The 13,372-nt window shown below is 47.6% G+C and overlaps 1 protein-coding gene across 4 annotated transcripts in view; it reads left to right on the top strand.

The window, feature by feature from the left end:
• The window catches only part of FRMD5 (FERM domain containing 5), a 281,834-nt gene that overhangs the window by 245,455 nt on the left and 23,007 nt on the right, over nucleotides 1–13,372 (top strand). For 3 of the 4 annotated variants that reach the window (XM_065559122.1, XM_065559120.1, XM_065559121.1), the window contains exons 8-10: nucleotides 3,248–3,336; nucleotides 8,627–8,690; nucleotides 9,588–9,679. In XM_065559122.1, the coding sequence (XP_065415194.1) occupies nucleotides 3,248–3,336; nucleotides 8,627–8,690; nucleotides 9,588–9,679 (245 nt within the window). The remainder of the gene's footprint in view (nucleotides 1–3,247; nucleotides 3,337–8,626; nucleotides 8,691–9,587; nucleotides 9,680–13,372) is intronic. The other variant, XM_065559119.1, reaches the window with a different exon arrangement.

The raw sequence follows: 13,372 nt of genomic DNA, 5'->3' as shown, positions 1-13,372 counted from the left end.
CAGAAGTCTCTGTCCCTGGTCAGTGCAGCCCCAGAGTAAAAGGGGGGTACGCGGGCCATCTCTCCGTGGGGTTCTGCCACAGCCTTCACCACAAGCCAGTCCCCTTCCTGCCGTCCCACAAACTGCTCTGCTCTACAAGCCGCTCCGCTCACCGACCTGCGAGCCACTCCTGCCGTCCCCACAAAGAGCTCCGCTTGCCATTCCTTGGGTCACTCCAACCGTCCCCGCAAGACTCCACGCCGCTCCTCCAGCCATCTCTGGAAACTGCACCGCCAGCCCCTTAGCAATATAGCTTCAGGCCCCCCCACTAGTTAACACAGCACTCCGTGATCTCAGTAACTAGCTCTTTTGTGATTTCAGCTCATAGTAGGGGAACCCCAGTGCTGGTGCACCATTGGCCCAAAGTGAATTCAGCTCAGTAGCCTGTAACTAGACTCCGAATGGGATCAAAGTTAGCTCTGACATTCAACAGTGGAGAGAGGAGATGGTGCAATTGGTGTTTCAAGCCCTCAAAAGGGGCCCATATCATCAGGTACAAATACCTATCTCCATTCTCTCTCAAGTCACTGGGTTGTGGAACCCATGTCCCTTGTCTAGCGAGTGCTACTTAGGTGATGGTGAGATCCTCTGTCATAAAACAGTTTCATTGTCCTTGATTCACATAATCAGGGTAACAACACTTTATTCCTCCTGACCCAATAACAGAGAAACTGGGGATCCCACCCCATCCAAAGAACCCACTATCAGTTGCTGTTGTCTCATGCCAGGCGGGTGGGTGTGCCTATGCAAACAAGATCAGCCCCTGGAGTTCTTTTCCACACTCGCCATAATTCACCACCAGATGTCAGGGTAGAGCTCATCCTGACTCTGCTTACAGTATTATGAGGAATTTCAATGTGTCAGTAACATCAGGACTGTCTATAATTCACACAGATCATCAGAAATTTCGATCCTTTAAACTCCTCCACAAACCCCCTTTCCCCAGATTCCTGCTCTCAGTATTTCACTCTGCTAACCTGCCATCTCTAATCCCTCCATTTCTATCCCATACTAGCAGCCTAAACAACAAAAGCTAAGATTTTGTCACAGATACTTTTAGTACCAGTCACGGACAGGTCACGGGCAATAATGAAAAATTCACGGAAGCCCATGACCTGTCCCTGACTTTTACTAAAAATATCTGTGATAAAAAGGGGGGTCTGGGCAGCTGCAGGGGGCCTGGGAGCTTCAGGATCCCCCTCCGCTGGCGGCTCCAAGCTGAGGGGGTCCCCCCTGCCACCTGTGGCAGCCGGGAGCTGTGGGGATCACCCCTGCCACCTGTGGCGGCCAGGAGGAGCAGGAGCTACGGGGGGGGTCCCCCTGCTGTCCGTGGTGGATGGTAGATACGGGGATCCTCTTTGCTGCCCGCGGTGGCCAGGAGCTGTGGGGTGCTCCCACCCCCTGGGGTGGCAGGGGTACCCTGCAGCTCCAAGCCAGTGCTGGCTGAAGTCACTGAGGTGTTTGGAAGTCCTGGATTCCATGACTTCCGTGACTAAATCGCAGCCTTAATTATCATGAATGATAGACGACGAGGTAGTTCATACTATGATCGTTGCTGGATGAGGAAACATATAGGGAACATTTTGCATGCTGATCATTCGGTCCGTCTGTTGTATGCAGGCAGAAACACCTCAGTGGGTTAGATTCTGCCTTCCATTAAGGCCACGTCGTATGGCTTTGAACCAAGGAATGTGTTCAAAGAACAGCGAGGAAGTAAACTAGAGCCACATTTTCAGAACATTCCAGAACACCCATTTTAAAACTCTGTCTGATTTTTACCAAACTTCCCAGCAAAACGGTACCTTGAGGTGACGTGCGGCCTACAAAATCACAGTCGGATCAGGGTCTTGTTAAAGAAGTTAGGGCCAATGTTCCCTTCGACTCTTTATATCCCTGTGCGGAATGAATTGTGTCATGTGCACCAATATGGAGGTGATGTGTGAGCGGGGGTGGGGCCGAAGGGTTCGGAGTGTGGGAGGGGGCTCGGGGCTAGAGCAGAGGGTTGGGGTGTGGGGGGGTGAGGGCTTTGGGGTGGGGCTGAGGATGGGGGTTTGGGGTGTGGGAGGGGGCTCGGGGCTAGGGCAGAGGATTGGGGTGCAGGGGGGTGAGGGCTCTGGGATGGGGCTGGGAATGGGGGGTTTGGGTGTGGGAGGGGGCCCTGGGCTAGGGCAGAGCGTTGAGGTGCAGAGGAGTGGGGCTGGGGGGTTTGGGGTGCAGGAGGGGACTCGGGACTAGGGCAGAGGGTTGGGGTGCAGGGGGGGTGAGGGCTCTGGGGTGGGGCTGGGGCTGGGGATTTGGGGTGCAGGAGTGGGCTCCTGGCTAGGGCAGAGGGTTGAGGTGGGGGGGAGTGAGGGCTCTGGGGTGGGGCTGGGGATGAGTGGTTTGGGGTGCAGGCTGCCCCAGGGCTGCGATGGGGAGGGAGGACTCCCCCCAGCCCTCTCACTGCAGCAGCTTGGGGCTGGGGAAGACGGGAGAGGTGCCTCTCCCCCGGCCCCGCCAGAGCTGCCGAAACACGGAAAGGCACCTCTCCCATCTGCACGGCCTTTAATAGCCTGCTGTGCGGCCGCACAACTTAGAGAGAACTTAGGTTAGGGCGTGGGTTGAAAATCCTATTTATAAAAGAAATAAACCTTCAGTCTGACCTACACAGCGCCTACTGTTGTCCATCATATTTTAAAAAGCTGACACACGTTTTTTTCCACAAGTGCCAAGACAATTAATGTTACCTTCACTAGAGCCTAAACATTATGATTCCATTAAACTGCTGACTCGCACTGTCCATGACACTATTTATTGCTTTTAAAAGTGTCTTGATGCTGCTCAGCTGGGCCTGTTGTACGTGCTGCTCAGATCTGCGCAACCAACAATTGAAGGTTTTCAAGTTTACTAATGAAAGTCAATCGGTGATATGTGGGAGCTTTCTTCATTGGTTAGCGCTACACAGTAAATCAATAGTCCCACAGGTCTGGGAGTTGTATTGTATTTTCTGCTCACAAATTCTGCTGGACCAGTCAGGTTTTTTGTGCTCCTGCAGATTCCTGTCTATAGGCAGGATGTCACGGTCTAAATAAAGCTGTCAGGACTGTTCTGTTGGCATAATTTAAGAGGGAAGATTCATTACCACCACCTTATTCAGGACTGAGTGTTGCTATTGATGTGTAAACTTTGCCGCGCTGCAACGTTTTGATGAGATCTTATTGTGTTCCAGGATGTGTCAGGAAATGCGGCATTTTTGGCCTTCACTCCCTTTGGTTTTGTTGTTCTGCAGGGAAACAAGAGAATTCACTTCATCAAATGGTGAGTTCCCCCAATTTCAACCCGTTCTAGTGTTTACCTGTTTAAGATGCTTTTATCAAGCACTGGTAACTCACTATATTATTTCTCGTCGGGCTGGTCTACACTGGGGGGGGGGGTGGATCGATCCAAGATACGCAACTTCAGCTACACGAATAGCGTAGCTGAGGTCTAAGTATCTTGGATCGAATTACCTGGGGTCCAGACGGCGCGGGATCGATGGCCGCGGCTCCCCCGTCGACTGCACTACCGTCACTCGCTCTGGTGGAGTTCCGGAGTCGACGGTGAGCGCGTTCGGGGATCGATATATCGCGTCTTAACGAGACGCGATATATCGATCCCGGATAAATCGATTGCTACCCGCCGATACAGCGGGTAGTGAAGACGAACCCTTGATTGCAACAATAAGAAATGTATCCAAAGAACAAGGACAAAGCGCAGCATTAGCCGTGTTTCCTCAAATACAGCCGTGGCACATTATAAATAGTAGAGCGCCAGGGTTAGCTTTTGAAAAGAGCTCCGCATTGACCTAACTTCCCTCCCATTGACAGCAATGGGAAAAATCCTGTTGCCGAAAATGAAAGCAGAGTTAAGCCAATACCAAGTGCATTTGAAAATCCCATTCACAGTGTCTTCTATGAAGACGTTAAAATTCACTGGGGAGTAAAAAAGCTACTTGTCCAACAAACGGCACTGACAAGTGGGATTGCTCGGGGTGTCCGTAAGCCTCTGACTGCCAGAAACTGGGAATGGGCGACAGGGGATGGATCACTTGATGATTCCCTGCTCTGTTCACTCCCTCTGGGGCACCTGGCATTGGCCACTGTCGGAAGACAGGATACTGGGCTGGATGGACCTTTGGTCTGACCCAGTCTGGCCGTTCTGATGTAAGACTAGTGACCGGAATTTAGTTCGGAATTCCCTGTTGGGAAAAAGAAGAGAGAGGCTAGTTTGGGATGGTTGGAGGAGCAAAACAAGAAAATCAGTGCTGTGTGAGGATAGTCCTCTACCCATAATGACTTTACCCCCGGGTTAGCTGTTGCTAGCAATTTCATCTGTTAAAAACTTTAGAAATATTTATATTAATCGAGCCAGATTCCGATCTCAATGATACTTATGTCAATTAGAATAACTCCTTTTAAATCTGGAGTCACTGAGAGCTGACTGTCTCCAAGACCCCCTTATGGGAAGGGTTAGTTGGCAGGTGTGGATGGGTCATGAGCATTAGTTGCATGTTCACTCCAAGCACAGTAACAAGCCACATGTCTTTGAGTGTGTCAGTAATTAGGAAGAGAATAAAAAGACCTCTCCTCTTTTCTCACTGATGGAGGTTTGAGGGGTGGTTTGTCCTGTAGTTGTCATTTCTCAGCCATGGAGATCTGGCTGTCTCTTGAGTGAGGGAGGTCACATTTTGGGCCTAGACTGCTTGTCAGAGACCCTTAAGCTTGTCTCACCTCCACCTTCCTGCTTTCTCTCTCAACCCCTTGATGTTTCTTCCCATGAAAATGTCTGTCTCATACACCGCTGTATTTTCTGCTTTGATGGCCTGATAGGCACTGTCCCATTTGTTTAATATGCTCTGGGTCATCTCCAATCCCAGGCACTAACATGTGTGTCTTGACCCTGGCATCTCCTCAATTGGCCTAGTCTTCCCATTTGATATGTAAGACGTGCAGCTCTGTAGCAGCCTGTGGAAGGTGTTTATATCAGGGGACAATTTACAGTCAGTTCCATATACAGGTACCTACTTCCCACCTCATCCACAGTCTAAGTGAGTCCAGGTTACTGCACCTTCAATATGTGCAATGGGCAAAATTCCCCTCCGGGCAGAGGGCCTGCCCTTCATACCCCTGGAAGCAGCCTCCCATAGGACCTTAGAGGAAATCCTGCATTTCTCTTTGCAGCCTGGGTAGCAGAACTGATGCATTTCTGCTGTGCATTTGGCCAGCTGAGCAGGGTTTCAGAGGGAGCAGAGTCCCCTGCATTGGGCCAGAGGATTTGTTGATATGCAAGGGCCTCTGGTGCATTCCCAAACCAAGTGAGAATCTGGCATTGGGGAAGAGGAGGTCTTCCCGCTTTCCCTGGCGTAGACTCCCTAGTGGCCAGCTGAGCGACTCCTGCTGGGCAGAAGGTTTGTCCTTTGCTGGGCAATTGAACTGGGGCTTAAGAGGCAGATTTTTAAAGGCATTGATTTCAGAGTAGCAGCCGTGTTAGTCTGTATCCGCAAAAAGAACAGGAGTACTTGTGGCACCTTAAAGACTAACAAATTTATTAGAGCATAAGCTTTCGTGGACTACAGCCCACTTCTTCGTGGACTACAGTCCACGAAAGCTTATGCTCTAATAAATTTGTTAGTCTCTAAAGTGCCACAAGTACTCCTGTTCTTTTTAAAGGCATTGAGTAACTTAAGGATGCAGACAGGCACCTCCTGGGGTTTTCTGGCTGGGGTGAATTTCACACTATATACATGAAAGAAAGAGAAACACATTTGGGATGCTGCCAAACGGAACCTCATCAGGAACAAAGATCATCTCCTCACATCCATAAACCCCAATGCGTGTTAGCCCAATTGCACTAGTATTTTGTGCACGATTCCTGACTCCTCGTGCGATGAACTAACTGCAAGGTGTTCCAGTGGTGACCAGACAGCTCTGCAGTGTGATGGTGAGTTGGCCATGTTCACGCTGCACTTTGCACATGGGAAGCGCTTGATATCGTTCTTACTGCCCTCTTATTTGGTGTATTTATAAAATCTGAGTATATTTCTTAATACTAATGTCATGCTGTTTTACTGAGGCTCAGTACGGCCTCTTCAGTGATTACAAATTCACATGATTTAAAAGTAACAATCAATGGAATAGGGAGCCCATTGCACTGTGTTTACTTTATATGGAGTGGGCTAAATTCTGCTGTAAATTCCAGTTGTGCACGCCATGGACTGAGTTTGGGTAGTGTGCGTTTCCTGGGCACTGTCAGAATCTCCCTTCCCCAGTCTCTGTCTTGTGCAAAGATCATAGTAACCATTTGTCAGCTGCTTCAATCGACTGGTGGCAGAACAGGAGGCTCGGTGGATATATTTAGGAACACGGCATAGGTCTCTGGTTATGGGATTATTCAAAGGTGCCTGGATGGTTAGTAATAATTATGTGATGGGGTTTGACTGTGTGTTCAGCCTGGGATCTGGGGACATCTCTTTTTTTGGCAGGTTTTGCTTCCCCCTTTCACCCCTTCCCCTCCCCAAAGGAGAATTTGTGTAACTTGCTCTTTTCATCCCCCCACAAGGAGAAATATACAAGTGTTTCCCCTGCCTAGAGTAACTGCATATTTTAGTGTATGGTACCAGAGCAGCTCTCCTATATAGGCCATGATACACGGGGCATGTGAGGACAGGACCTGGGAATCTAAGTGAAATGAATTTGCCAATTAACTGTTAGTTGTAAATTCCTTTTAGATCGTCTCTCCCGTTAGGGGGAGGAGTTAATCCTGTTCCACTTCGGCCCCGCAGCTGAGACCATGTTTGAAGAACCGACTCAAAGCATTGTTTGAAACGGGTTTGAGCTAATTAGGCCTAGAGATGGTTTGGACACTGTGCATGAATGGGGCCAAACTGTGACTAGACAGACGCTAAATGGTTGTGCCCCAACTTTATTTAAATCCGCATTGGCTCCATGTACCCCGGCCAGCCAAGCCATGTCTAGAAGGAATTCGCTTGAACTGGTTTAACATTGGATGGGTTAAACTGGTTAATCAAATGTGGTTCCCAACCCACTAGAGAGAACTGGGGCACTTCAGGACACCCTGACCACGTCTGTTCATTAACAAAAACAGGTTCAGTCTTTTTAGCCTTTCCTTTAGGAGAACTTTTCTTAAACTCTGGGATCATCATATTTGTTAAGATCTTTCTGCAGAGCTGCCCAGCGAGCTTACACTGGCTGGTCTCAAAAATGGGGCTTCTTGCCAGCTTAACCCTTTAGATACTCTAGAGATCTATAGGGCTTATCCTGCATTTCTTGCACATCGAGCATTTCCATTGTGGATACAGGATTGGGTTCATGCCGTGTGCACATGTGGGTTTTTCAAGATTCCAGCAATTGATGACTCCCACAAATTGCATGCGTATTTTCTGTTTTTGCAAAGCCTTATGTTAGCATGTGCAGTCAGACGACTGCGCACATACATCCTGGTAACCATGTTTGTGAGGCATGGTTAGACATGCAGTTACCTGGGTTGTGCACATAAGCGGTTTTGCTGGTGCAAAGGGTACATTTTGCCTGATTGACCTGTTGCATGAGCCATTGGAAGTGTCTCACAAACATAGAATATTCATGCTCTTAAGCATTAATTGGTAAGTAGTCCGGAAAATGCCATAAACAGAAATGAAAATGCAATGTAAATGCAAACCCCACCTGCCTCACAGATACACAAAGTGTCTGTTAAATCGAGGAAGTCCTCTTAAATGCTGCCAGTAAGTTAACTCTAGGCGCTCTGAACTCTGCCCTCTCCAGGGCAATGGTATTTTCCTTTGAAAGGGTGACTAAACCCAAACGCAGTGTTCTAGCTAAGATCTAACCCATGCAATGTACAGTTGCTTTGTATTCTATCCCACTGTTGATGCATCCCAGTATCCTGTTTGCCTTTTTTACTGCAGCCACACACTGGGCTGATGGCTTCAAGGATTTTTCTACAATAACCCCTAAACCCCTTTCCTGGTCAGTACGCTGCATGACTGTTCCATGTAATATGTACTCTCTATATTTGGTTTGTTGCCCCAGACTTATCATTTTTTACATTTGTCTACATTAAACTGCATTGTCCATGTATTGGCCCAGTCACCTGAAAGACCCCCCCAAACCCTCTGAATCTGGTTGCATTGTTCCTCATTCTTCGCTGTATCTCAAATTTTGGCCTCATCAGCTCAGTGTGGTATCTTACATTTGATATTTTCATCCAGATAATGCACATATATAAGCAAAGTTCTCAGACGACTCCTGGACATTCCCCTGCGAATCACATTCCATCCCGAGACGTTCCCCTTTCCAGCCACTGTCCATGAGCCAGGAGTCCTCTTATCACTCTCTTACCCTTCGGACGAACTGAAAAATATGGCTTTGAGACTGTTCCAACTACTGTTCTGAAAATCGTCTATTGATTAACTTGGCGTTTCATACAAACAATTTGGCTTAATTTGTGCATATTACCGGGTCCAATTCCACTGTGTGTGGGTTCTGCATTAATGAGAGTGAGATGGGTGATGAGCAACAGGTCTGTTACATACGTGGTTTTGTAATTTTAGGAACGAGGTAGCCAAAATGAAATTCGAAGGAAAGACATTCTGTTTATATGTAAGTCAGAAAGAGGTGAGTGGATTTTCTCCTCATTTCAGTACTCACTAGGTATAGTCTTTACTTCTGCCTCAAATATTAAACATTTGCTGTTGTGTCTGGTAGAAAAAATAAACCCAGCTCCCGAAGTCTGTTCCAGAACTAAGAAGCTGCATTTAATCATGGAAGCAGAGACGTGTAGGACTGGAAGGGACCTCGAGAGGTCATCTAGTCCAGTCCCCTGCACTCAAGGCAGGACTAAGTAATAACTGTTTTATTTCTGCTTTGCAGCTGCCTTCTGTAATCACACAGTTAGGGTCTGATCTCTGTTGGCTCCAAGGAAAGCAAGATCCAGCCCTTACTTACAAAATACAAATGAAGGCTATGACATGTATTTAAAAAATATACACAAATCTTTCAGTGGCAAACAAAATGGCCTTTCGGACCATTGCAAGGGTCAGAACATTCAGGTATCTCTTAGAATGGCATCCAGTTCGATATCTGTGTCATCTGCTCAGGACAGGGCTTCACACTGCATTTCGGGGTGTTATTTCTCAGGTCCACGTTATCCCTGCCCCTCCCAGTCAGACCTGGCTATCTAAAGGAGTGTGCACATTTCGATTTCGAAATGGGTTAAGTACAGTACAGCACATGAGAGATAGTTAGCTAATCCCTGTGAATTTTTAAAATATATATTTTTGGATACACAGGAATATGGATGAACCAAGCATCAGGTAATTGCGTCTTTACCCGTGGAAATCAGACCTATTTCCAGCTGGGTCAGTCAGTCAGATACATTCGTCCATGTTTTGTGGCGATTCCTGAAGGTTTGCTGTGTAATAAATGAGCTGTTTTAGTTTCAGCTGCCCTGCAGATTGTAAACATGCCGCCTCCTAACCACACTCAGTTGTTTCCATGTGGAATTTTTTGTAGGAAAAGAAAATTGCTCTTACTTATTTTGCTCCAACACCAGAAGCGTGCAAGCATCTCTGGAAATGTGGGATAGAAAACCAAGCTTTTTACAAGTAAGTACAAAGATTATTAGGATTTTTTTTAAATGTTTCATACTGTACATTTTCTGTGGGCAGGTACGATCCCACATAGCAACGGACCTTGTATGAACATGCGATTGTACCATCAAGGCAGCACAGAATCTGATTCAAATCCAAACCAGCTCCTTCCATGCCTCCACCCAGGTCACTCACCTCCCCCTGCTCAGGCCGGGAGGAAAGGAGCCCTGCTCTGCTGGAGCTTAGCAGATCTCAGGGGGGTTTCCATAGCTGTCACTTTTTTTTTTTATGTGGCTGGGTGGTTAGCCTGACGCACAACCATTGGTCCATGGCTCCTTATCCAATACATTTGGAACAGCCCATACTGTGTTTGGGGTTCCCTCATCCGCCACCCGAGGGACTCGCTGGTAGCTCAGGATGCCCCAGGAAAAAACCTGTATACTTGGACAGGCTTTAGCCCTGGTGGAAGACAGACAAGAGGAGGACAACAGGTGACGTATACAGATACCATGTTGCTGTCATGGAAATAGACTGTCATGGAGCAAGAAACATGGCCCTAGGCAGATGGAGGTGGACAACCTGGGTTGCCTCCTGTGTCACAGGGCACAAGAGCATCTAATTAAAAAACAATAATGATTAGCAGGTCTGCCATCTGCCAAGGTGCCTACGCACCAGACTGGGAGCTTCCCGCCCCCTTCCTGGTTCTGGAATGCAGCCAAGTGCTTAGCATTTAAAACTTCCACTGCTAATTGCTTAGCCGTAAAAGTTTAATCGGGAAATTAAAACTTTAATTGTTTGGAGATTAAAACTTTAAGGCTAAACAGCTGATAGAGACCAAGTCTGGCCTGGCTGGGCCCCCCCACATCATCACGACCAAGGGATGGCTGGGTCAAACCTGAGCAGCACTGTGACCCCCTGAGCCCTGCCTGCCCCCCGGGACCGGAGCTACAGGAGCCAGTGTAGAGCAGGTGCTGCAACCCCCAGCTCATGTCCTCCCACCGCTCTGGGGGCAGGACCCAAATTCCCGGCCTCCCAGGGGACCCTTTGACACATTCTGGCAACCCAGTTTGGGGTCGCGACCCATGGGTTGATAGAGCCTGCCTTTGAGTGCTCGGCTACAGCAAATACAGCGCTAAACCTCACCAGTGCAGAGAGATCAGGCACGTCCTTGCTTATAACAAACGGGCCAGATCCCCAGCGGTGCCAGAGCTGTGTCCGCACACCTGGAGACGGGCTGGGGCTTCAGTGACTCCAAGCCACTGACCATGGGGGTGCTGGAGGGTGAACCGGCCCCTGGCACAAAGTGAAACAGCTTCCCTTGGGGGTTAACAGCTCCCTTTCCCCGCTCCACTAGCTGGGATCTCCAGAGCCCAGCACACCTGGATCCCCACCCCCGCCCTCTGCTAGCCAAGAAATCTCCAGTGGTAAGGAGTTCTCGTTTCCTGCCCGACGGCCACTTTAAGCCCAGCACCACGAAGGGTCTTGGAAGGACAGAGAATCGGGCCCATGGCATCTCTCTTTTTTGTATTGATTTTACGTATCAGAAAGTTTGAGGCATCTAATGCAAATGCAGCTCAGAGGGAAGAACTGAAAGAAGCGTGTTCCTGACTATGATTGGACACTTCAGGCCCTTCTCCCTTCTGAATAGAGAAGGAAGGATGGTGTAGGGGGCAGGGTACTAGCCTGGGACTCCAGAAACCTGGGGTCAATTCATATCTCTGCCACAGACTTCTTGTCTGACCACGGGCAAGTCACTTAATCTTTCTGTGCCTCAGTTCCCATCTGTACTATAGCAGTGGTTCCCAAACTGGGGTCTGTGAACCCCTGGGGGTTCGTGAAATGTTACAGGGGGTTCTTAAGAAAAAATTCCCTAATGGCGACAGAGCTGTCCCTAGGGACCCCAGGCAGCCTGGGGCCAGCAGCCCAGAGCCCCTGGACTTTCAAGAGCTAAGCAGATCAAAGCCAGCATATCTATCACACTGAGGAGATTTCAACTTCAAGACTCCTTATAAGAAATGGAAAGGGAGGTGGACATCTTTTGCTTCTTTTTAAAGTTAAATAGGCAGCTAGTGTTGTTTTTAAAATGATTATGAAGAACAAGTTTAAGCTTTGTTGTAACGTGCGTTGTTTGCCTGGACTGCTCAAGACCTGAATGCTTGTTTGGGAGGAACTCTGATTGGTTTCTTAAATACCTTCCTGCTGTTTCACATCTGATACTCCTTGATGAAACATAGGAGCCTTGTCTTATAACAGGCTTATTCAAAGTGATACAAGCTACAAAAGTGAGATCTTGGAAGAGTGTTGCTGTTTTCATAACGTAATAAAAATACTGTAATGATAAATAATTAATACTAAATAGTGTATAATAAGTATGTCATAAAAACAAATTTTATATTCCCAAGCTCACTGCTTTTATAATTTATACTCAGGTAAAGGAGAAAATCCCTGGAAATATTCATTTTTAGGAGGGGGTTTGCAAGACTTGACATTTTAGTGAAAGGGGTTCACAGGTTGTTAAAGTTTGGGAACCACTGGACTATCGGGAGCGACGGGGTCTTGTGAGGATAAAATCCATTAAAGATTGCGAGGCGCTCAGCTGTCACGGTGATGAGCCATATCAGAGAGAACAGCCTTTAATTTATAGACCTTGTCTCAGGTGGGGGTTCTCGTTCTCAGTAATAACTGTAATCTCGGGTCCCTCGCTGTGAAATGATGTAGGCCCAGCTCTGCCCTCGAACGCAGGCAGGCAGCTTCCACTGATGGAACAAGCCCCAGGCAAAGGGGCAGCATGAGGCCGGTGCACCATTTAATTCCCACCCAATGACCCGATGTGGAGTTTGTCACGTGAACTCCTCAGAGCAGACGGCAAAGCACTGGGATAGTCCATCTCACGTTGCTCTTTTGTACATGATTATCTCAGGCCTCAAGAGTTTGTCATTAGTTTTGTCCCAAAGAGAGTTTCTGAAATTGCATCGGAGAGGACTGGACAGCTGTTGGAAGAGCCAGGGATCGTACTGTGTCAGCTTTCTTGGGTGAAATCAAAAATGTTCAGTATACAACTGAAGAATGACAGTCCTGTGACATAAATGTACAGTGCTTTGTCACCCAATTCAGAACACCCCAGACAGACATTCCTTGTTTCCAAAGGAGAGAGGGAGAGCACCCGTTAGGGGCTGAAAAGTGGGGAAGCCTTTAGGGTTGAAATTGTTGCACCTTTACAAAACCGGAACTCTCTGGGATGCTTGTTTGGGAAAATAGGTCAGTTTTCTGGTCCTTTCTTCTTTTGATTAATTAGTTTGATCTTGAAAGAGTCAGGGTATAAAGAAGTCACTTATCTATAAATCAGTAAGACATCAGATAGAACATTTTGGTTTCACCACGCTGCTTTCTGTTTTACTTAAAAATAGACTGCTTTGTACTTTGTAATGAGTTTTATTTTAATCAGTGAGATGTAAGATAAAGTGTAATGGATTCACTTTGGGAATACTGCAATCAGCAGCTGCAGTCATCAGGTTTCATGTCTCATTACATGAACATGAGATGAAATTGCTCTATTGCTTTACAACTTTTTGTTACGACTAATAATGGTGGTGAATTACTGGTGGATTACGTGCCCATTAAAACGGACCGTGGTCTCATTCACGCTGCAGTGTGTATTCACTGCTCAATGGGGGTAATGCTGGATTCTCCTGGGATGACTGAGGAGCA

Source organism: Chrysemys picta, chromosome 10, assembly GCF_011386835.1.
Source record: "Chrysemys picta bellii isolate R12L10 chromosome 10, ASM1138683v2, whole genome shotgun sequence".
NCBI classification, from domain to species: domain Eukaryota; kingdom Metazoa; phylum Chordata; order Testudines; family Emydidae; genus Chrysemys; species Chrysemys picta.
Note: the sequence above shows the minus strand (reverse complement) of the source record. Positions and strands in the feature narration are given on the sequence as shown.